We start from the raw sequence: 24765 nt of genomic DNA on the forward strand, positions 1-24765 counted from the left end.
TATTCAGCTACAGTGCGTACATGTTTAACAATCTATGCGTATCTCTAATTCTAGGTGGAATGTCTGTATTCAGCTACAGTGCGTACATGTTTAACAATCTATGCGTATCTCTAATTCTATGTGGGATGTCTGTATTCGGCTACAGTGCGTACATATTTAACAATCCATGCGTATCTCTAATTCTAGGTGGGATGTCTGTATTCGGCTACAGTGCGTACATATTTAACAATCCATGCGTATCTCTAATTCTAGGTGGGATGTCTGTATTCGGCTACAGTGCGTACATGTTTAACAATCCATGCGTATCTCTAATTCTACATGGGATGTCTGTATTCGGCTACAGTGCGTACATATTTAACAATCCATGCGTATCTCTAATTCTAGGTGGGATTCGACTACAGTGCGTACATATTTAACAATCCATGCGTATTTCTAATTCTACATGGGATGTCTGTATTCAGCTACAGTGCGTACATATTTAACAATCCATGTGTATCTCTAATTCTAGGTGGGATTCGACTACAGTGCGTACATATTTAACAATCCATGCGTATTTCTAATTCTACATGGGATGTCTGTAGTCGGCTACAGTGCGTACATGTTTAACAATCCATGCGTATCTCTAATTCTAGGTGGGATGTCTGTATTCGGCTACAGTGCGTACATGTTTAACTATCCATGCGTATCTCTAATTCTACGTGGGATCATGGATGCCTGACTACTGTACATAACTTACCTGCTCTTGGTGTCTCTTCAGTTTAGATATCTGTTGACCTTTCAATTCCATCCTCGCTACCAGGTGGTCAAGCTCTCGCTCCAGGTCCTCTCTGAGGTTACTGTCCTCTGCGTCTTGAATCTGCTTGGCAAGCTCTTGATGTTCACTAAAACAAAACAAACAAAAAAGTACAATCGTAAATAAAAACACAAATGAAAATGTTATCTCGATTAATGATGACCGTCATACACCTAGGAGGAAAGACGATCGGGGGAGGAGATCGGGGGAGGAGGCAGGGGAGGGCGGGGTGCTGTATCTAGCTTGCAAAGAAAGGATAAAGGATGCCTCCTCACCAACCACAAACAGCCTCTTGCCTCTCAAATGTTTAATATGTGAGATACAAGGAAATACGAGCCATGGGTGCATTCACAGTCAACTTGAGGTTCTAGTCACACTGATTATTCGTGAAACGGGAGATAAACACGAGGCATCTGTATCTGATCCTGAAAGTGGACTGATGTCAGCTGTCCATTTTATTCTAAAATGAGACCAAATTAGCCATTTACAAATACATTTTCTATTTTTTACCCACGAGGGAAACTTTCTTTCTCAGGAATACAACAAGACTTTAAACGGGTGGGTTATAAATTAAATCTGTAATCTTGATATAAATCACTTGTTAAATATATTAAAGATTTAAATCACAATGTATTTTTTCTTTCTTTCTTTCTTTCAGTTTAAAATAAAAATAAACTTTTATAAAAGAAAATAGTAAATCATTTTAACTTGATTCAATCATGTACATTGGTGACAAATACCAGATCTTTTTCTAACATAGTAACAGTAATGGTAAGGGTTAACCATGTTTCTTGGTTATGAAATGATGGGGGGGTTTCTAAAGTGAGGGTGGGGGGCACTCTTCACCCTATCCCCTCCCCCACCAGTGAAAGGTGTGTTGACAATAGGTGCATCAAATTAATTTTGTGATCAGTTTTAGTGGTGTTTCTCTCTGTGAATTGAATGACTGTGCATATATCTTTATGTACCATAAGAATCATAACTGTAAAAAAGTACAACAGTGGTTATTGACTAAACCTTGCATGTATTCATGACAAACAAGAATCGGAAAGGAAGGAGAAAAAGAAAAGTCTACCCTGGGCATACCACCAGGGGGTTGCATAGAGCGTGCACAAGCACAATAGGCTGTTACTGGCTTCAAACCAACATAAGGAAAAAAAAAAGATATAGAAGAAAAGAAGAAATTAATCATTTACAGATATTCTACTCTAGATATACACGAACAATATTCAACTTTCTATTGTAATCGAGATCAATAAAGACCATGCCCCAATGATTTATTGTAGGACACTTTTTTTCATGAAAAAGGACAAGAAATGACAAAAAACGAAAAAAAAACAAAGAAAAAAAAAATTGTGTGCGTATGGTGAAAACCATTGAATTTTAAAAAGTACCAAAAAGTCAGTGTCATGGTTATATTGTATCTGTTTGTTCCAATGAAAACAATTACATATGAACCCCACTATGAAACAACAAAAAATTGAATAAAAGGCCTGTTTAAAAGGCCTGCTAAATCTAAATTTAGGCATTTAGAATTGTAAGAAAAGTAAACATTAGCCTAAAGACATGTTATTTTCTTATGTCTGGGGAGTTCAAAGTACTTAATTGACGTCAGGGTGCAAGCTCGGCAGCTCCTCGCACGATGGGGGAAAAAAAAGAAGGAAAAAATCACCACTGTATGAATTAAATAACAAATTATATAATAACAATAAGAGCAAGTATTAAAGCGAAAAAAATTTCCATTTATCTTTCATCATAAAAAGTCGGAAAGTTGACAGTCTTCCATCAAGACAGTACATCAGTCAAGCCCTGGTCATTGGTAATGTTGTCACATCCACACCCACACTCTCAGGGCACTGTGCACCACATCTGCGTGTTCCCTAGGGGACATCAAACAGGGCCTGGCCACAATCCAGTGAGCACCTGTTGACCTGCATGGTAGGTTTCCCATATGGACACCTGCTTTACAGGAGGAGAGGCAATTGGGATCGTAACGTTGCCCAAGGACATCAGGTAATGCTCTGACCAGGACTCGAACCAGCAATCCTTAGATTGCAAGGTGCAATGCCCATTGGGTTAACCGTTTTTTGGCCATTGTAATCTCCTGTAATTTGAGGTAAGTGTGTTGCATTACTGAGATAAGAGACCAGAGAGCTAAGAGGCTTAGTGAGTCATTGCCACATTTTAACATGTGAAAATTGAACTTAAAACTGTGCACATAAGATCCTTGTACTAAATTAGGTGCAACGACATTCTGAGTATGAAATAAATTTGCTTTACCTTTGGAGTGATGGCTTCAACAAGGTTTTCAAAATTTGACCAATGGTGACCTCAAATGACCTTTGAACTCAAGAAATCAACAGGGCACTTTTACTTAGCACGTTGATATCCACATATCAAGTATCAAATTCATCCAACATTCTGGCATCAAAGTTATGAAGCTATTCCTCCCCCCCCCCCCGCCCCCCCCTCGCCCATTCAAGTTAAAATATTCGGTAGCACTCTGTAACTGAGTCAGACAAGCTCCATGTCCTGAGTTAAACTCCACATGAGAGCATTTTAATTTTCTGGTCTTTTACTCCTTTCATTCTGAAGTTGAAATATTAGAAACAAGCATTACTTCTCAACAGTTACAGTGGCCAAGTTGGTTGCTCTCTGTAACTGAGAGAGTCAGACAAGCTCCATGTCCTGAGTTCAAATCCACATGAGAGCATTTTTATTTTCTGCTCTTTTCCTTCTTCCATTCTGAAGTTGAAATATTAGAAACGAGCATTATTTCTCAACAGTTACAGTGGCCAAGTTGGTTGTTCTCTGTGACTGAGAGAGTCAGACAATCTCCATGTCCTGAGTTCAAATCCACATGAGAGCACTTTTATTTTCTGCTCTTTTCCTCCTTCCATTCTGAAGTTGAAATATTAGAAACGAGCAGAATTTCTCATCAGTTGCAGTGGCCAAGTTGGTTGTGCTCTGTAACTGAGAGAGTCAGACAATCTCCATGTCCTGAGTTCAAATCCACATGAGAGCATTTTTATTTTCTGCTCTTTTCCTTCTTCCATTCTGAAGTTGAAATATTAGAAACGAGCATTATTTCTCAACAGTTGCTGTGGCCAAGTTGGTAGTTCTCTGTGACTGAGAGAGTCAGACAAGCTCCATGTCCTGAGTTCGACTCCAGCCAGAGCCTTTTACTTTTCTGTTCTATGGAAAAGGCGGCAGTATAAAGGTACGAAACGAAGTTTTCCCATTAGGAACCAAAATGGTGTGATTGGTAGTTCTGCCAACAAGCTATTTGATTTTCCTGATTTCCTGTTTGCTGGGTTCAAGACCAGCCTGAGGTGAGAAAGGGAGAGTAAAAGGAGAAAGGGGAGAAGGGGAGGCGAGAGAGGGTGTGGTGAAGAAGGGAGGCGAGCGGGGAAGATGGGAAGGGGTAGGAGGGTAAGGCGAGAGGGTGGGGCGAGAAGGGGTAGGTGGGTGAGGCAAGGAAGGGAGAGAGGTGAGAAGGGTGTGGCAAGAAGGGGAGGGTGAGACAATGAGGTAAGGTGAAGCGAGAAAGGGCAAGAGGGTGGGTGAGGCAAAAGAGGGTAAGGGATCGCGGGCCAAGGAGTTCGCCAGTACCCCCTCCCCCTGACAAGGTTCCCACGCGGCCAGGTGAGTTCGCCGGTACCTCTCCCCCCTGACAAGGTTCCCAAGTGGCCTCCCCATCCCAGACAAGGATCAGTGGAGAAAATGTTTTATAAAATGACTAAGTCCAAACAAGTGGATCTTTAAATATTTGAAAAGCAAACTGTTGCAGTCTCTCCTCTAATGGTCTAGTGGTAGAGCAGAAAGTTTTGCATCTCAGGGTCCCTGGTTCAAAACCAACTTCTGCTTTTGCTTTTACTTTTACTTCTTTTAGTAAAAGAACTTTTCCAAGAAAAAAAACAACACAAGAAAAACAAAACAAACAGCTGATTTTCTCACCTTGTTTAGCAGCTTATGCAAAACACAACTATAAAAGTTTATATCATTTAAAAAAATATATATAATTCATATAGATATATCTTATAGACATATAGATAAATATATACACATATATGTATATAGATATATAAATAAAAGCAAAGGGAAAAAAGTCAATACATCCACTTAGAACCAAGCATTGCAATACAAAGAGATGAGTTTAGTACTCAGGATGTGCTCAGAAATAGTTGAGTGCCGGGCAGATTTTGTATGGTAGTGTGATCCATGTCTTGGGGTTCTAAGGGGTGTGGGTGTCCCCCCCCCCCTCCCACCTTTTGGAATTTCATCGCAAATGAGGTATAATCAGATGGCAAATGGTGCTATCTGTTTCTGTTACCAGAGCAAACTTCTGTGCCAAGTATTCACCCAAATGTTGGTAATGATAAAATTTAATTAAATTAATCGTCAAAATATTGTTGGGGGACCATAGAAATGTTTAAAATTCTGTTTTTAATCGGCGGCATTCAGGACTGCCGGGCGCAGCTTCCCAGACCGTGAGCGCATCCCTGCTCCTAACAATTCCTTAGAACATAGTGAGGGCAAAGAATTGTTAGAGAAGGATAACATACTGTATCTATGCTTGACTAGAGAACATATGCTTCATATTGTTTGTATGCTTTACTGGTTAATGGATGCTTGAAAATTAATCTTTCTATCCCTTCATGACAAATTAGTTCACTGACAGGACTTTATTCCACCCCAGAATAGCACCCATGAACTACCTACCCCGAAACCAGGTCTCAAAATCAAAGTATGGTAATGATAGACAAAAGCATATATTACTGACTAGGAATTACTTTCAATTTCTTAAGCAAACGACTGCATAATATCTAACTCTTCTTAGTAAGAGCATCAGTATTAACTTAGTAATTCAGTATGAATCCAGTTTTGTATACTTTTGAACATTTTGGTAAAGAAAAAAGGAAATAATTATATTATGGGACTTTTACTTAATTGCAAGAATGTTATTTTGTAACCACAATCGCATTCAAATTTTCCGCAACAAAAAATGTGGCCATTCCAGCATTACCCTCAATGAGGACATTTGGCCCTTAAAGTCGTTTCCGTGAATGGTTCTAGACATAGCTGCTGCAAATCCAAATTGCTTCCCTTTTAAAGTTAGAAAAAATCATTGCCTGATTATTCGTGCTACATGTATTAAACAGACAATACATCAAACTGCCTTTGTTTTTTTTCTTTCGTTGTTTTCAGAAAAGGACCCACTCCAATTGAAAGACATACGATGAGGTCACATGATCATACACAACATCCTGTTACAGTAATGAACCATTGCACAAAATTGCAGGTTACATAAAAGACAAAAAAAAAAAAAATTAGCAATTGTGGGTGTAGCCCTCGTACGACACAGATTATTCACTCATCCAAAAAAGAAAGAAAAAAGAAAGAAAAAAAGGTGAAAATTTCGGAATATTTTGTACTTTGCAGAAATGGAATGAGCTGTTAAGGTTAATAATAGTCTCCTTTGCTTCACTAACTCTAATTATGGCGGTCTCTCAGAGTTTGTGAATATCATAAAAATAGTGCTAAAATGAGACCTTTCATTGATCGATACAGAGATCAACTAAGGCTAGTGTCTGTTTGGCCCTTTTGTTTTCGCCATAAAAAAACTGAAAGATCTTGCAATATTTAAAAAAACTATACTTTCACGTCGGTTTACCTATATCAGGGTTTCTGACATACTACAGAGTGTAAATATTAAAACTAATAAGACTTTATTTGATGGTTCATGATTTAGGAGCTGCAGTATGTAAATACTGCTATAAAAGTAAGTTTGCAGACAATGCCTCGATTTATCCGAAATAATAAAAGAAAAATGGGTTTTCAACAATTTCGCCACAAAGCAAAGCTTTCACAAAATTTCTAATTATTGGAGACTCGAGTCGCTACGGTAACATACCTACAGTGTCTTACAGACTTCAAATGAATCGAATCCTATTGAACACAAAATAAAGAGCACTCAAGACAGGCCTCATTTGCATATAAGAATCACGGCTGAAGCTGTACTTGTCATTAAAATATTTACCAGCTGATCACATCATTTTTTATACAAGAAGAAAGAACGTAATGGAGGTTGTATGGCAGAGTGTGTTTGGCACACTGCACTAGTGAAATACGTTGACTCAAGATTGTGGCAAAATGGAATCTGGTGTGGAAGAAATGTGAGCAATCGAGCCTTAAATATTTGCAAATTATGTGAACAAAATGCTTTACTCACCAACCCATGACACCAAACTCATCCTGAAGGCATTGAAGGAGGTCTGAGAGGTCACAGTTATCGGAGGAAGGACCAGAGGAAGCGACCCTTCGGATCTTACCCGTCCTTTTCCGAGGGGGTCCCACCCCGTGCGGAGAGTTCACCCCGTTCACGCACCAGGCGGGGTTGTGGGTCTTCATGAGCGCCAGAACGCTCTGCAGGTTGGCGTTGATGGAGTGACTCGGTGTCGTTGACTGTTCATGGTTAGTTCAGGTCAAAAGAAAGGAAGAGAAGGGGAGACAAAAATATAAAATGGTGGTCAAAGTTAAGAACCATTCTATATCAGGTAGCTGCGTAAACACCTCTGCCTATTAACTGCCTGCACAATCTATTTATGAAGAGGGGTTGTTTTTTGACAGACTTGGCTGGATGTCACAAACCTACTCCACAATCCAGTGGCATGCACAACATTTCAACGGTGGAGTTGGGAATGAAAGTTTGGTTGGTGTGGGGGGGGGAGGGGGGAAGAGAGCAAAAGGAACAGTTCCTCCAACACACCGATGGGCTCTCCAGTGTATAACTAGAGGGCGCTCCAGCTGGTGAAGGTAAGTGGAGCTAGATAGGACCGATATCGACAGCGCCCTATGTTCATTATCCACTTGTGTCGAGAGCCCCATTGTCGCCCATTAGCTGATTTTCTTTATTTTACCTTTCACAACAGACTGTTAGTTTATTGTGTTCTTTTCGGCAAACACCAACAGACAAAAAAAGGAATTAAAATAAATAAATAAAACATAATTAATTAATTATGTAAATCAATTATAAAGACTTTTACCTGGCCAGCTACAAACGGAATTTTGCCAACGTTGACGCGCAGATGTTGAGGAGATGCAGTAGGGGTTACTCTTGATAGGGATGTCCTAGCGGTTACTCTTGATGGTGATGTCCTAGCGGTTACTCTTGATGGTGATGTCCTGTGGTCTCGTCTTTTCGTTTTACGCTTTCTCTTTGGCTGTTTATCCTTAGGAGATGCCTTTTCAGCTTCCAACAGTATTCTGTTAGTTTCAGCAACTGTCTGAAGCTGAAAAGAATGCCAAAAAAAATATAACAATGAAAAAAAAAGGTGAAAAACAATCAATTTCTGCTTACCACCTACTGTTTTATACTGGTATGTTGTCAGTAAGTTACTGACCTTCTACAGTTACCGTATCGTAAAATATATGATCAGAATTAGTCCATTAAGATAAAAACAACATAGAACTTTAAAAAACATTAAAACACCAAAACTTCTTACAAAACCAATGAGGCTCCAGTGGTTTCCAAAATTAACCTGAAATGACAGTTTAAAGCCTTGAGAGATTTTGGAAGGAAGCTGAAGTGGACATTGACCCTGAAGTTGGTCAATGGAGGAGGGCACAGTGTTTTCAATGTTGCCATCTCTGTATTTTGTCTGTGCTAGTTTTGATTTGAGTGCCTATATAGAATGGAGATAATACAAGAGTGTAGTATGTAACTAATTCAGCATATTTGCAAAGCTTACTAGTCATTTAAATTTTAGTCTCAAAAGAATACTAAACTAGGCGAAAACAAAATTGATTCTTGATTTTTCTTTTATAGTTATTAATTAAGTGTATCTCTCTCTCTATATATATATCTACATTTCTATATCTACATTATATTTATATATATATACATATATATATATATTTATATATATATATATATATATATATATATATATATATATATATATATATATATATATATATATATAAATATATATATCTATAAAATTGATTCACAATTTTTCTTTTATCTTTATTCATTAGGTGTATCTCTCTCAAAACATAATTGCAGTGTGCCAAAATGTGGTTTCATTTTCTCAAATTTGTCTTAGCTAAGAGAGTTATGACATAACAAATTTTCAAAAACTAGAATGAAAGAACTGCTCTCACAACACTGTGCAGTAGATAACTCTGTATGATTGTGAAGAATTTACAGTAAATGGGAATCAAACCATGAATATGTTATTTTCAACCAACAATCATCCATCCCCCCGGCCCCCCTTAGAAATGTTACAAGAAGCTCTACATAAATTTCAGCACAAGTAAAGTTGTTTGGAGGAGGCAGGTAAATAACAACACAAAACAAACCAGAATGCAAAAATGCATCGTGGTTTCGATGATGTAACATGAGCAGTGTTCTTCGTGAATCTGATGTATTGTATAGTGGGAATGCACAACATACTTGATCTTAGTAATACAGTGAAAAGCAGCGTGATGTGACAAGCAATCAATGCACTATGACACAGGCTGTCCTGAAATGACCACAACAGCCTTCTTGTACCAAATGTCTTGTACTAAATGTGATACATTACCATACTAAATGACATCTGTCCTTGTTGAAATATTGTGTAAAACATGGTTTTCACAATCTGACCCCTGGTGAACTCAAACAACCATTGACCTCCGCCAACATTAGGCTGACGTCTTGTACACAATGTGGTACAATTATACAACAAATATGCGGTCTATCCAAGCTTCCCTTGCGAAGTCATGTTTAGGAAGGTGCGTTAGTGTAGAGAGACAGGTAAGAGGGGAGTAAAGTAAATGTTTTGTATTCGTTAACTTCAATTGACCTTTGACCTCCACCAAAAGCAATAATAAGCTCCGTAAAGTTGATATGGTACATCTACAAACCAAATATGAGATCTGCCCAAGGCTACCTTCTTGCAATATCATGTTTACAAGGTTTTCATAATTTGACCTCTGATGACCTTTAACTTCCACCAAATACAATAGACTCTTTGTACTCCATGTGGTCCTTCTACACACCAAATATGAGGTCTGCCCAAGCTTACCTTCTTGAGATATTGTGTTTACAAGGTTTTCACAATTTGACCGCTGGTGACCCCAAATGACCTTTGACCTATACCAAAAACTAAAAGCTTTTTTGTACTCAATGTGGTTCATATGCATATTAAATATGAAATCTGCCCAAGCTTACCTTCTTGAGATATTATGTTTACAAGGTTTTCACAATTTGACCCCTGATGACTCAAATGACCTTTGCAAAAACAATAGGCTTCTTGTACTCAATGTGGTACTTCTAAACACCAAAACTGAATATATAATTTACCAGCAATACCGTTACCTGCCTTTGAGGCTAATGCACTTTCTGATCTGCAGTTTTTAGCCTACGACCGCTTTAGCACAGTGCCTCCTACATATCCCACATCGGGAAAAACCCCAAATTTCTAATCCTTTCAAATCGACTGTTTAGAACGTAACCTACCAGTTCCTCCCCCCCAGCCCCATTGAGTTTGAATCCGGTTTGAATAAATAATGCAGCCTTTACAATACTTTTGCAGATACAAACGGAAACAGTCTTATACAAACAAACCTTTGTGGATGAACTTGCAAAAAATAAAACCCATAGAAAAGATATCTACAAAGTCATCGCCATGGGTCAAAAAGTTAATGTCGACTGTTATTTTTTTTGATAACTATTATAATTATATTAGGCCTAAATTTTCGTTTAGTAGCTATGGCAGTTTCGGGCTCAAGTGCAAAGAACGACCAGGAACCGTTTACTTCCTTCTCCAAGTTTTTGTATCGAGTCTGTCATTTGACCTGTCATGGAATGATGCTAACGATGAGGCTCATCCCCAACGATGGGGCCCAACCCCAAGGATGGCTTGTAACAATGTTGAGGTGGGTTGCAGGACTCCTCCAGACTTCAGAAACTTTCTTAAAGTCATTTTTTTTAGCAGGAGATGATCGATTGATCGATGATATTTTGTATTTCTAACATCAGGTCACATTCATGCATTCTCAGCATTGATTATGAAGGGCCGGTGTCTGATTGTTGGGGGGGGGGGTCTTGGTGCAGACCTCCCGAGGGTTGTGGGCCTACATTAACTTATTTTTTCTAAGCCAGCCAATTTTCTTGAAAGGTACTTATATCCTCTATTGTGAACAAATGCAGCAGGCTTCCAACAGTTTTTTTTTTTTGGTGGTAGTGAAGTCTCCCTGTGATGAGGGTGGGAGGGAGAGGGGAAGGCCAGTAGGGAGACGATGGGGTGGGGGAGGGGGGTCTAGTTGCAACACAACCAGCTGCTCATAAAAAACAATGGAAACATGTTTCACTTTCTACCAACCTTAATTGCATGGTATTTTTGCACTAAGATAATTTGTATATAAAATTCACTGAAAAAATTGAATATGTCAGAATATTTATTGGACAGATTTCTTGAACTGCAGTCTTGGTTTCAACAGTTTGGTGATGTCACGGATAATGACTTATTTGTATTCAGCACTTGGTTATTGATATCAGCCCCCTCCTCCCACCCACCCACCTCTTCCAGACACACCCACACACACAAAAAGAAAGTCTGTTAATGGTTTCTATTAAATTCTCACAGCATGCTGGTCTACCTACTTTTTCTACGTTTATTCTTTTGTTAATAATTGTTTTGTGACAGCAGCAAAAAAATATGTGACTCAAACTGAAAACGACCAAAAAAAAAACTTGTTTTGCAGTATTGCCAAAGTTTGAAAAACAATTTATTTTAGAAAATGACCTTTTGATCACAGTTTAAAAAGGTGAATGATCTTTCACTTTTATTGTTTTCACCACTTTCCTGAAAACCTCATCTACACTCATACAAAAACAGTGATACGGTTCACTTCATACCAGAGTTCCCACACGAGTTTTGTAAATTGGATTGCAAAACGAAAGAATAGCTTTCCATGTCCTTGAATAGAGAATCGACTGGGTTCACTATAAGTGCGGGCACCTCTCACATGAGATGCCTCAATTTTTTTACAAGGTTTATAAACTTTGACCTCTGTTGACTTCAAATGACCTTCACAGAAAAAGGGAGTTTCTTTTACTACATTTGGTGCATCCACATACCCAAGGAAAGTACCAAATTCTTCCACTCTTATGGTTTTTGTAGTTATCTTGCTTTATAGAAGGTTCTAAGACATTGACCTCGATAGACCGCAAATGACCTTTGAACCTCGGCAGGACACAACAGGTTTCTTCTACTCCATAAGGTATATCCACACACCAAATATGATGTTTCACCCACCGTATGGTTTTTGAGTTATCACGTTTAAAGCCAAGACATCTCCAACACCCACACCCTTTCACACACCTTCACCATCATTTGGATACCTATTGCCTCTGGTAAGGAATTTAAAAAAAATATATATAAAAAAAATATATAAAAAAATAATATATATATATATATAAATATATATATATATTATTTTTATTTTACATATACATATATTATCTGTACCTCTGCAGCTCTGTCCTGGATTAATTTTCGCTGGTGCTGTTCTTCTACGATCCTTTCTTCCAGATCTCGAATTTTGCCCTATGGTAGCAAGAAGAATTAGACCAGGTTACTCCACTGTTGTGTGAGTTTTTCACATATATCAAGTTAGTGATAAATTCAGTTAAAGTATAGCCTTAGTGTAACAAACACAGAGGAAGCGGTTGTCTTTTGAGAAGAACTTGTGACCCACAATGACCGGTTTGTACGATCGCATTCTTATAGTACAGGGATGAGACTGAGCCGGGGAAAAAAAATCTGAAATTTATCGATCGCCGTCCTGGGGGAGGGGTTTAAGAGGAGGGGGTGTCCCCCTCCCCTTTAGAATTTTTTTGTCAGGTAAGGAGGGCTTAAATGCAAAATGGTGGACTCTAGATGGAATTTATCATATCACGTAACTCGCCAAAAAAGTGTGGAATTTCTGCTTGTATAATTTATCCATTAGCTTTTTTGAACCAAAAAAAGGCTTTTTTGCTTGCTTTGTGCTACTTGATTCCACCACTGGTCAAATTCGGTGTTCCTTCCCTTCACAGTCCAGCATGTTCGGCAAAAAAAAAAAAAAAAAAAAAAAAATTAAATAAAAAAAATTAAATAAAAAAAATAATAAAAAATAATAAAAAAACGCGAATTACGAGAAAAAACGCGAAAATGAAAAAAATAATAATCGGAAATCCGCGTTTCCGCGGAAGAGTCTCATGCCTGATAGTAACTTAGACATTCCCTCAAAGCACCAGCTTTTTCAGTGAATTTGTCTCATTCTGTGGGAGCTGTTAATGGACGGATACTGTGCATGAATATACAAAAAATATAATTTGGTTCATTTGTCCACTCTCCAATTTGCATCATATTGTGATCAATTTTTTTAAATTCTAAACATCAATGCCGTCATGCTGGTGGGACGCAACATTTTCTGAACTTTTTATTAAACGGTCAGATTAAACAGTTAATGGTTGCATCATATTGTGATCAATTTTTTTTAATTCTAAACATCAATGCCGTCATGCTGGTGGGACGCAACATTTTCTGAACTTTTTATTAAACGGTCAGATTAAACAGTTAACAGTTAATGATCTATGAATGAGCTAGGAAAAAGGCTGCATCGCGTTAATTATAAGGGCTTACAAATATTTGAAAAAAACATGACACAGCTTGGCTCAGAGATGCCACAAAGTTGCAATTCAGCGCAAACCACTGGACTCTTAATGAGCACCGTGATTTCTGTGACAGAATAACTTGATTTTTTTGGCAGTATAAAAGTCTCCCAGGGCTGGAATGGCAAGCATTCATCTCCTAGCTACTCTGAGAAATGACGATTACCTCCGCGGCAGATTGAGTGACCTTTAACCTCTGCCTCTCCCTCTCCAGCTGATTTAGACGGTCCTGTTGAGATTGCAATTCGGTCTCTTTAGCTCGGACGGTGTAGGCGTCGTCTAGATCTCTCTGCCTCATTGCCAGGTCACGGTCCTTTTCTGCTCTCTGCACCAACTTCCTCATGTGCGCCAGCTGTTTCTCCACCACCCCGCATCGGCTCTCCGCCTGGGATAACTGACCCTGTAATTCTAGAAGGGAGAGGCAAAAAAAAAACAACAATAGCCAAGGATTTTAACAAACATGCCATCCAATGTGCATCTACCTGGCCCCGTAAGAGTACGCTTGCAGTACAGAACGAACCTCACCGTAACTGTAACTTTCAACAAAAGTATTTACATTTACCTCCCAAGTAATTTCAAGTATGGTAATCCACACATGGAACTGCCGGGAAAGCCATGGCCGTGGAAATCTTCTTTTGACACCTAATTGACTGAGCTAACGCCTCAGCTTGGGCTACCGACAACTTTTCATTTCACATTTTCAGAATTTTGATGCCCGCATTAACCAAACGCTGCGGATTTATACTACTGTACCTTTGCAAATGTGTTAACCAACAGAAGGCAAGATTTGTGGTTCAAGTTCAAATCCATTCCCTGTGTTCCCCACTTTTTTTTTTTTTTATCACAGCGTTATGAACAGTTTGTTATTTGACCAACTCTATATGATTCCAAAACCTTGATCCATGCGGTGAATAGACATTCTATGCCCTCAGTTATTATGGTCATGCCTAGAAGGGCACAGTGGCATTTTCCGTAAAACATTCAGAGGCACGACACCGAAGTTCATCGTTGCCTTACCTGTAGGTTCTGCTGCACCAGTCATTTACTTTTGTGTGTGATCGGGTGGGGGCTGACCGGAACAGATTGTCATGACCCAAATATTGGCTACTTCAAGAGTATCGTTACTGCAGTAAAAGGACAAACCCCAACTGTTTCGGCAACTTACTGTGCACCCTCCAATCTAGCTAGCCAATCAAACACGATCATACTTTAGCAGCGAGACCCTATCAACCCACTTCAAGGTGGGTGGCTTGTCACCCCGCTTCCTGGTTTTATGATTTCAACTGGTTAATGAAAGACACCCAGAGCTGTTTTAGCCTAGCTTGATTGATCAGCCCAGTATAGAATTTATGTTTTATGCACCACACCTAATACCACAGTACTAGGTCCTTAACCTTTAATTTGCTTCTATATAATTTTTATTTTTTTGCTTTTTTTTTTTTTTTCATGTTTTTTCAAGTTTTTCAATTTTTATGTTTTTTCAAGTTATTTTAGTTTCTGTAAATAAAGCCTTATTGTTTTGACCAAAATAGCAACACTGAAAAGAAAGCTAAGCTTGTGGTTGCAAATGAAATTTCCAAATTGTGTACCAAGTATGGTATCGACGAGCCTACAACTGTCTGTGGTCCAATGACTTTTATGTTCTATTGTGGGCTTTTCAAGAATGGAGTATAATTGTCTCAAACTTACTTCCCCCCCCCCCCTCTGTTTAGTCTTAAGGAAAAAAGGACAACCAAACAATGACAGAATTTCCAACAAAATGGTTCAAAATATTAAAAAACAATACTTGCAAAGGAAAAGCTTCCCATGATGAAGTGTAAAAACTAGTATACACAAAAGGACCAGATATTATTCATAAGCTTCCATTTTTGTGTGTAAATAGTCAAAATTAACATTTTCAACTACCTGTAATCTTTGCAGTTTATACAAAACTCTTTCCATTTTATAATAGGGTAATAACTTCACTAACAATAGAAAAGAAAAACAATGGTAGTTGAAGACAATTGCAGTCCCGATAAGGCTTTCATAAATACACTTGTAAATCTTGCACATGAATACAGAGTCAAATTTCGGTTTGGATGGTCGCACACTGCCCGGAGTGAATGTGACCCGAATCGATTAAGACTGTCATGACCCTGGTTTTCGAAGAGTGGTGGAGAGCCTTAGTCCGACAGATGACCCTTGCATACTGAATTGACCAATGGTGTGCGCACTCAACCACTATTCTCTGTAAATAGCCAGTGCTCGTTAAGGCGCATTTTCAAACACATTTTTTCACACACATTTTTTCACAGCCGTGATTCGTTATAGAACTTTATTGTACTTGTACAGTTTCAATCCTGAAGTACCTGCACACAGCCTGACTGACAGTCCGGAAATTGCTGGATGTCGATTTTCCAAGAACCAAGCCGACGAGACTCTTAAAACTGGCAAAAGTCTTGAACAATGGTACAGTCCAGATGACTGAACGTGACCAGACTGAACCGGGCTGGCGAGGTTCAGTCATGTCAAGCCTCAGCAGGCTTCTCAAGTTACTATGTTAGAACCAGAATGCAAAAATGACCAAATGACCTTTGATCTCCATAAAAAACAATAGGCTTCTTGTACTAATGTGGTACTTCTACACACCAAATATGAAATTGGTCTGACCTTCCCTTCTTGAGATATCGTGTTTACAAGCCGGGCGTAACAAACGCACTCACACACACACATACTGTAGGCCATCATGAATGCAGAGGTTACGATTATCATTGAAACCAAATATACCAGAAAATAGTTTATTATATACATATATTATTTACAGGTTTCAGTAGCCGGATATATACAGAGACCTGTCTGTGCTCTGTCCAAACTACAAACTTACACTATTAATATACAAATAATAAATCTTCGAGATGACTACTCACGGCAAACCAGAGTCTGGAGCCTGTCCCAGATTGGCATATATGCTCGCATCAAAACTTGACAGAAAAATAAATAAAAATAAAACATTTTTCCCCCTTGTATCTCTCACCTTGAGTACGTTGGGATAGTTCAGCGGTCGTTTCTATGGACTGTGTCTGTTTCTGGTTCAGGACGTCTCGGTACTGGGTAGTCTCTTTGGAGAGCGAGTTCAACCGCCTCTCAGCGGCCGTCCTCTCTAATTCCATCCTCTTGATCTTCTCCTGGAGGTCTCGTAAGGCCGATATGACTAAGTACAAAGATATTTAAAGTGACCAGTCCAACAGTTGTTCATGCCATATTTACACCTTCCATATATTATAAACGCAGACAAGCCTTTGCATATCTCGTAACAACCAAAATCATAACTCGATTTCACTTTTTGACGGGTTCCCTACAATCGCAATATTATGACTCCACGGGAACACAGCGAGTCCTTTTCCAAAGAATGGGCAAATAATAAATGTCATTGGACGCTGGATCTGTTTCGTAAACAGAACCAGCTGTGTGGTATCACGATGTACATACAGAAATATGTTACTGTCCGATGATTATTATGGACGAGAATCAATGAATTTTTTGTTCTTGTTTGTTGTAACATTAATGACGACGCTTGAAACATAATATATCGCATGGAATCAAACAATTTGTCGTTCCGGGCTCAATGAATTGCAGATAAAAGTCTCATTCTGTGTATGTAAGTACTGTAGGTAATTTTGGGGGCTTCGTTCGTTCCAATATGTCCAGCGACAACAGCTACTGTAGGGTACCATTGTCCTGAACAGTACATATCCAGGTTTAGGTAAAATTCCAAGATACTGTACAATATTCACTTGTATATGTAACAAAACTTTTAATTTCCACTTTTGCCACGGGAATTTTAACCAAACAGGAAATCCTTCATGAGTAGTCATGACAAATAAAGAGGTTTTCAAAGAAGGATTTTTCCTCACTTTTTCGAGATTTAACTTCAAAATTCAAAGGACTTTCAAAGACCCAGATAACTGTTGGTTTTTCCTGTAACCCAACCTTTCCAAGACTTTTCTAAAACGACGTGGGTAACAGTAGGTGGTCAGGGAATAATGTAGTGTTCAAAGTTTGTTTAGCAGTTTGAAGTGAAGTGTTTCTCTCTCGGTATACTTTAGTTCCTGTGTTGACAACTGCTATTCATCTTTCATTTTTCCAGATTTAACTTCAATCTATTTAACTTCAATTTATTTAACTTCAATAGATTTTATTTAACTTCAATTTATTTAACTTCACTTTATTTAACTTTATTTACTTCACTTCACTTTACTTCACTTTATTTAACTTCACTTTATTCACTTTATTTAACTTCAATAGATTTAACTTCAATCTATTCATCTTTCATTTTTCCAGATTTAACTTCAAAATTCAAAGGACTTTCAAAGACCCAGATAACTGTTGGTTTTTCCTGTAACCCAACCTTTTCAAGACTTTTCTAAAACGACGTGGGTAACAGTAGGTGGTCAGGGAATAATGTAGTGTTCAAAGTTTGTTTAGCAGTTTGAAGTGAAGTGTTTCTCTCTCGGTATACTTTAGTTCCTGTGTTGACAACTGCTATTCATCTTTACACAGTTTGTACAGCAAGTAGACCATGTTGTATAGCATTTTGAGATGCAATACTGGAAGGAATTATTCCCTGGAGGGCCATTCAATACTCTGTAAACTTGCATGCTGGGTATTGTACCTTTACTGCTGCTCTCTGGGACCGCATGGACTTGAGACCTTTGGGTCCTCCCTCCTCTGTGAGGATACTCGTAGTGAGAGGAGATCATCGACGTCTGGAGGAAGGAATTGTCATCTCCTGTGACCTGGAATGGCCGCAACCTATCCATTTTTAGTTACTGTACTGCTTCAGATTACGGTTCTCGGACTGCGCTACTCTGTGACAGAGAAAGAGATAGATAGATCGCGTGTCACAAAATTCAAGAGATGACCTAAGAGTTCACACAAAATGTACATATGATATTTTAGGAAGTTACCATAAAATCATACATTAGCACAATAATTTAGTACATGTGCATGCCACATTTTTGCTTGTTAAACGGTCTCAAACTTTCATTTGTTTTTCCAATGAAAACCCTTCCCTATTTTGTGGATCACATGTATGGCGACCAGCATTTCCATTAACAAAAGTTTGAAGCTACCGATGTGCAATAAATTTCAGTGTAATACAATTTTGCAGTTTGAGTTGACTTTTACTGTACAGAAGGTTTACAGTATGCTAACAGGTCAGGTCAGGAATTACGATAACATATAACAATGTGCACAATCCTGAAAACCTCATCATTTACATATAGTTTAATATCGTTTAAAGTATCAGTATCCTGCTTCTTTATTCTTTTTTTTTTCAGAAAAGTGTCCTCACATCTAAAACAAAAAATTTATGATGAGTTGATTAAATGTTTTCTGAAATTTCGATCATAGTTTGACCCGAGAAGTACAGATTGTTAAAATTGAGACGAATTGCTGGGCTGGTGGCAAGTATGATTTTCAAGGAATTTCTCCGGGTAGCCCGTTGGCCAGGGATGGTCAAGAAATCACATAAACATATATGGATATATTTACTTGGCCTTGAACTGACAACCTATATAGTCTAGACATACTTTACAATATCAAACATATACTGCAGTTGTAAGTCAATGTCAAAACTTCTTTGCCTCTAAACTTACTTTATATTGAATGGCAGAATAACATACTACATAACATACTGCTTTGCATATCTGACAAGGAAATTTCGTCCATTACAACAAGACATCAACCAACCCCATTACCCAGACCAGGTGTACCTATATGTAGGCGGAGATTTCCAATTACCTATATACACCCCCCCCCCAGCCAAAAAAAAGAGTTAACAATCCATTCATTCAACCAACTTTTGCACATATTTTTTTTTGTCACATAATTTAGGCCAGGGGAACAAGTGTAATTAGTGTATACCACCATGTATATCAAACACGTAAATGTCTCCCACTAGGATGGTGACTTCGAAGTTCGGGCACTTAAGACTTAAAACACCCCAAAACTAAATCTTCTGGTATAAATCATTTGAAAATATACTTCATATGGTGGGAGAATTTTGTTATAGTACGATACACGGCCAAACTTTCTTTCCTGCAAACTGTTTTCACGTTGTTTTCCAAGAAGATTCTTCGTGATTGTGGAACTGGTATTTCTTGCTAGAGTATTGCGAAGTTCGGACACGCAACCCACAGTGTGGCGCTGGTAAAAATTGGTGGCGCTGTTGCTCTTTCAGTAATTATAACAGACTTCATAGATCTTCGTCATTTTATTGACAAATATGTAAGTAATTTCTTGCACACGGGTCATTTTGGAGAGAAAATAACTGTAGCTTCGTACTTTTTGGTGAAATTTGGCTCTTCCTGTAGGTTTTCATGGTGAAAATCGTGTATATCTTAGGGTGCCCGAACTTCGCAGTATGGCGAACTTCGCAATACTGACTATACTACTAGGGCCTTCAATGACAGGTTATTTAAGGCCTGACTGATACTGTTAGGCTAGGCCTAAGTAACTTGGGCCTATAGTATGGCTAGCCTACACAGTTAAGTTACTAGGCCTAGCCTACTGTAAGTACAGTACTGTACTACTTACTAGTATACTATATCCTACTAGTCTAGGCCTAACAATTACTAGGGTAGCCTAGGCCTAGGCCTAATGCATAGACAAGAACCAAGATAAAATATTGGAAGATAAAATGAGATGAATTTCCGGCTAACAACTGAGTATTTTCGAATGTCATTGTGTTGCGTGATTTATTTTTTCAATTTACTAACACATCACCATAGCTCCGGGACGTTAAATATCAAGATCAATAGGCCTAACTTAGGCTTCTGAAGCTCTACGTATTATGTATGGGTACCTACCCTAACGTGGGCATATAAAACAAGCCTACAGTTACATTACTGTGTAGGCTAAGCCAAAGTGAAACCTATCGTTTTTCACTGTCGTAAACTAAAATTGGAAAGGAGGGATAAGCTAGGTCTACAACACATAAGACCTTGTTCTCGTGATTTTTAACGAAGCGCATATCACACTTGGAAGGATAACAGGAGTTGGACGGACTCACAAACTTTGAACACGGAGTTGGAGTTCCGGATCATTTTTGGCTACGTTTAAGTTATTGCAGGAATTCGAAACGGACGCGCGAGAATGTTTACAAATCTGGCGCCCTCACATTCGAGGTAATGCGTGGCCAGTGTTATACGGTGATTATGTTGATAATATCGTACCAGGGAGCTCCATAACAACTCCCTGATCGTACCATGCATCGTACCATTCCGTCACTTTCCAAACCCAAACATCAAGGATAGATTTATAGAATAATGTTATTGTCTGTTTTATATTTGTTTACTGGGTTTATGAATTAGGTTTCTACTTTACGATCGACTAGGCATCGATCGACCTAGACACTTTTGGGTTACTACCAGTGACACCTCATACCTCCCGTATGCACCCTTTCTCCTCCCATGATTACATACTGCATATGATATGAACTAATAAAAAAATTATATTTCTAATTATAATTTCGAATATGTTCAGAACAAAACTTCTCTTTTATTTTTGTCGGCGATCCAACATCCCGATCCTCCCATCTTAGCCACTACAGTTAGGTATTGAAAAAGTAGCCATCTCCGAGAACGAAACAAAATCGTATTAAGTCTATATGTTGAAGATTTCGGTGAAAAAAGCTTCAGTGCCCCACTTAGATAATACGACGACTACTCTCTTTTCCTTTCTAACAAATTCCTAATCATGGTCACTTACTCGCCTCCGGCTTACCTCTCCTCCTTTCCATCCCATTTCATTCCATCTCCAGGCCTGCGCGTCCGCAGGCCCACAGTGATTCCCAACGTATACGGTAATGACTACACGCTGGAAAACACTCATACTGTTCTATATATAATTGCTCAGTTCAGTATGTAGTAAGGGGGAATGTAGCCTACTAATCAAATGTACAATTCTTAAGATTAAGTTTAACATTCAGTTTCAGATCCATTGGCATGTTTGATTAGAAAGTATGAGTCGATACTCTTTTATTACGAACTAGTAGGTAGTATAATTAACATAAATACCCAACCGCAAAAGACTACATTGTTCAGTGTACAAGGATGATATACACATACACAAGCACACGTTTTTGTTGATCAGCGTGCTGCGGTCAATTCTGCAATTCATTTCTGTGTAGTATGTCGATCGACGCATGCCGGTATCCAAGGGTTTTGTAGTAATACAGTTTAGCTGCAAATTACTTCCCTGCGTTATGGTTTACCTGTGTCACTTTAAAATAAATACTCAAAGGGAACACAAAAAATATCTGGAAAACGCTGCAGCACTCGAAGTCATCTGGACCCCCCCCCCCTATAGCTTCGAAATACATCCCTGCAGCCTGAGGGACTGAATTCCCCGCTCACTCGCATGTCTTTTGTGCTTTACGAGCTACGAGAAAACAAGAAAATAATAATAATAAGAATAATAAGAAACACGCTGCAGCTTCGGGGGCTTATACTCCCACTTTAGGGATCTTAGATAGCCTACATTCAATATAATTTTGTAATCAATCCCCTCCTGACATATCTCTTTATTTTTCCATTCACCAAAGGTGCTGCAGTTTCCGGGGACTTCGCCCCAGACCCTGGATGTACTGGTATCAGCCAATAACAATGCACAATTGTAACTGTAATAAACATATTACCGCTTTTGTTGGTTTATATTTCAAAACGTTGGTTGGCCTGTCAAGGCTGAAGTCACACTCAGAGAAAAAGATAAAGAAAAAGGGTTGTCGGTCTCGAAATCGCTGTGTACACGATTGGAACATGTTGAGTGTATTCCCCATGTGGGTGGGGGGGGGGGTGAGGGGTTGCGTGGGTGTTTAGCTTGGAATGCATATGTCGAGCCTTATAATATTTTCCTTTGATATAAGAAATAAACTGTAATTGCATGATATCTTTTTTTCATTTATTGTTCCTCAGTAACAAAAATAGTAATAATAATAAGAACAATTATACAAATGGAAATTGTTTGCGATTGATGGCAGCTTGAAAGAAAAATATCATTATATAAAAATAAAAAAAAATGATTTAAATATATTGCGATCTGAATAAACTTACATACAGTGATAATCTTTTGAATTTTTGAAGAATGTTTGAAATTAAAAAGTATACAATTTGATATATCAAATAATTGATAAACCAATGATGAACTTATGAAAACTGATACATGAGATTTAAATTTTAAAAGCAGATATTGGCTTTAACAATCGATTTCATTTGGACAAACTGTTCGAACGGTGCGATATGTAATCGTCATATAACAAGGTATATCCATCCATTGTATAGAAATATCCAAGATCTGTTTACGGGAAGAAGAGTTCACAGTGAAAATGAAATGAGTCGATTTCCGTTTTACATATGATTAATTCTAATAATAATAAGCAAATTGTCTGTGCAACGAAATATTAAAAAATAGAAGGAAAGCATTATTGAATCGATGGCTAACCGTCATTTTGTATAAAGCGTAACAGCTTTTTTCTTTGTACCTGAATCACCTGTTCTGAGTTTATACTTGCTTTGTTGGGACATAAAATTTGTTTAAAAAACATACCAAAATCTGTCTTACTGAATTTTAAAGAACGATATGAGTATAGAAAAGAATGAAAAAATAAAACATAGAACACTTACAAAATAAAAACTAAGTGAAGACAAAATGAAATGCCATGCACATTCTATAACTAACTACTATAATTGGGTCTCTTACACCAGTTTATACCGTCCTATGCATGAATCTGACTATGGGTGTGAGGGGCGCAAAAAACAAGAACAATTACATTTTAGAGTAACCAAAGGTAACAATCATTTTCCTTCTTGTAAACACCGATAGGTGTGAAGAAAGTCAATATCCTGCAGGCTTAGGATTATTCTTGATAAATTTAGGGGAAATCAGTAAAGAAAGGAACCGATTAATTCAGTTGTGGTCCGTTTAGAGTGCAAGTGACCTTGTAAGTTGTAGTCGTGAAGGGCTGCGTACCAATATATGAAACATGGCACCTATAGATTTAGCGTTAGAATTTTAGCTTTAAAACCGCCATTATAAACACGTACGGAAGCTGTGTGAATGTCATATGTATATATATATATATATATATATATATATATATATATATATATATATATATATATATATATATATATATATATATATATATACATATATATATATATATATATATATATATATATATATATATATATATAAATAAATCATAATCACAATCATAAATATATATAAAATACAAATCTTAGAGGCAGCGACGTATATACATTGATCTATCTTTACATGTTAACAGATTAACAAATTTGACACATTTTTGATCTTTACTTATTGCGTATATGATAACATATCAAAAGGCAAAATAAGGCACTTGATAAGAAAGGCAGCAGTCGACATAGAATAATTCAAATCAGAAAAAAAGAGCAAGGAAACACAACATAAACCTCTCAGCAAACGGACGATTTCTTGGCAGTTATAGACTATAATATGAATAACATTTTGGTATTGAAAGCCACTGTTTTCTCTAGTGATTTGATTTCATTATTTAATTGTAATTTCACAAGCAGAAAATATCCAATTGCAAAGATGATTTTTCATAATAATTTCAAGAAGAAGAGGAAGAAAAAAAAGTTTAATAATTAGTATCGTTGTAACTGTTTCGTCAGTAAAATGAAAGTATTTTGTATAAAAACAAAGAAAATTTAGCCAAACTGCGATGGGCTCGTTAAGATTCCTGAAAAGAAGGAAATATGCTGAAAGCCATATTGTTTTAGCAGTGAGATTATGTATATGTAAGGTAAAGTGGAGGTCAATGGAATGCATTGTAAAAAAAACCCGTCAAAACGATGGTGACATTGTTATTATGTTCCCTATACCTTTCATGTGAACGTACATTAACTCTGTGATATATCTTACATGGAATCAGATATGTCTCATTAGCTGTATGGGGGAAATTTTCAAAAAAAATTATATCGATCACATATAAATCAATAATTATATTAGGGTTTGTGTCTCCTTTCTCAAATTGAACATCATGATCATATTATATATATATATATATATATATATATATATATATATATATATATATATATATATATATATATATATATATATATATATATATAAATATATAAATATATAAATATATATATATATATGTATACATATATATATATTATATATATATATATATATATATATATATATATATATATATATATATATATATATA

At 37.4% G+C, this 24765-nt stretch overlaps 1 protein-coding gene across 3 annotated transcripts in view; it reads right to left on the minus strand.

Annotated features, from left to right (window-relative positions):
* LOC139962903 (centrosomal protein of 57 kDa-like) overlaps window positions 1-20665 on the minus strand; it is a 23132-nt gene extending 2467 nt beyond the window's left edge. The window contains exons 1-8 of one of the 3 annotated variants that reach the window (XM_071963294.1): window positions 20551-20665; window positions 18151-18346; window positions 16513-16689; window positions 13666-13907; window positions 12313-12390; window positions 7840-8085; window positions 7026-7258; window positions 737-881 (exon numbers count right to left, since the gene is read on the minus strand). In XM_071963294.1, the coding sequence (XP_071819395.1) occupies window positions 737-881; window positions 7026-7258; window positions 7840-8085; window positions 12313-12390; window positions 13666-13907; window positions 16513-16689; window positions 18151-18298 (1269 nt within the window). In that variant the 5' untranslated portion in view covers window positions 18299-18346; window positions 20551-20665. Of the gene's footprint in view, window positions 1-736; window positions 882-7025; window positions 7259-7839; window positions 8086-12312; window positions 12391-13665; window positions 13908-16512; window positions 16690-18150; window positions 18347-20347 lie in introns of all 3 variants that reach the window. The other 2 variants (XM_071963295.1, XM_071963296.1) reach the window with 2 other exon arrangements.
* Window positions 20666-24765: the final 4100 nt, after the last annotated feature.

This window comes from Apostichopus japonicus, chromosome 21, assembly GCF_037975245.1.
Source record: "Apostichopus japonicus isolate 1M-3 chromosome 21, ASM3797524v1, whole genome shotgun sequence".
In the NCBI taxonomy this organism is placed as follows: domain Eukaryota; kingdom Metazoa; phylum Echinodermata; class Holothuroidea; order Aspidochirotida; family Stichopodidae; genus Apostichopus; species Apostichopus japonicus.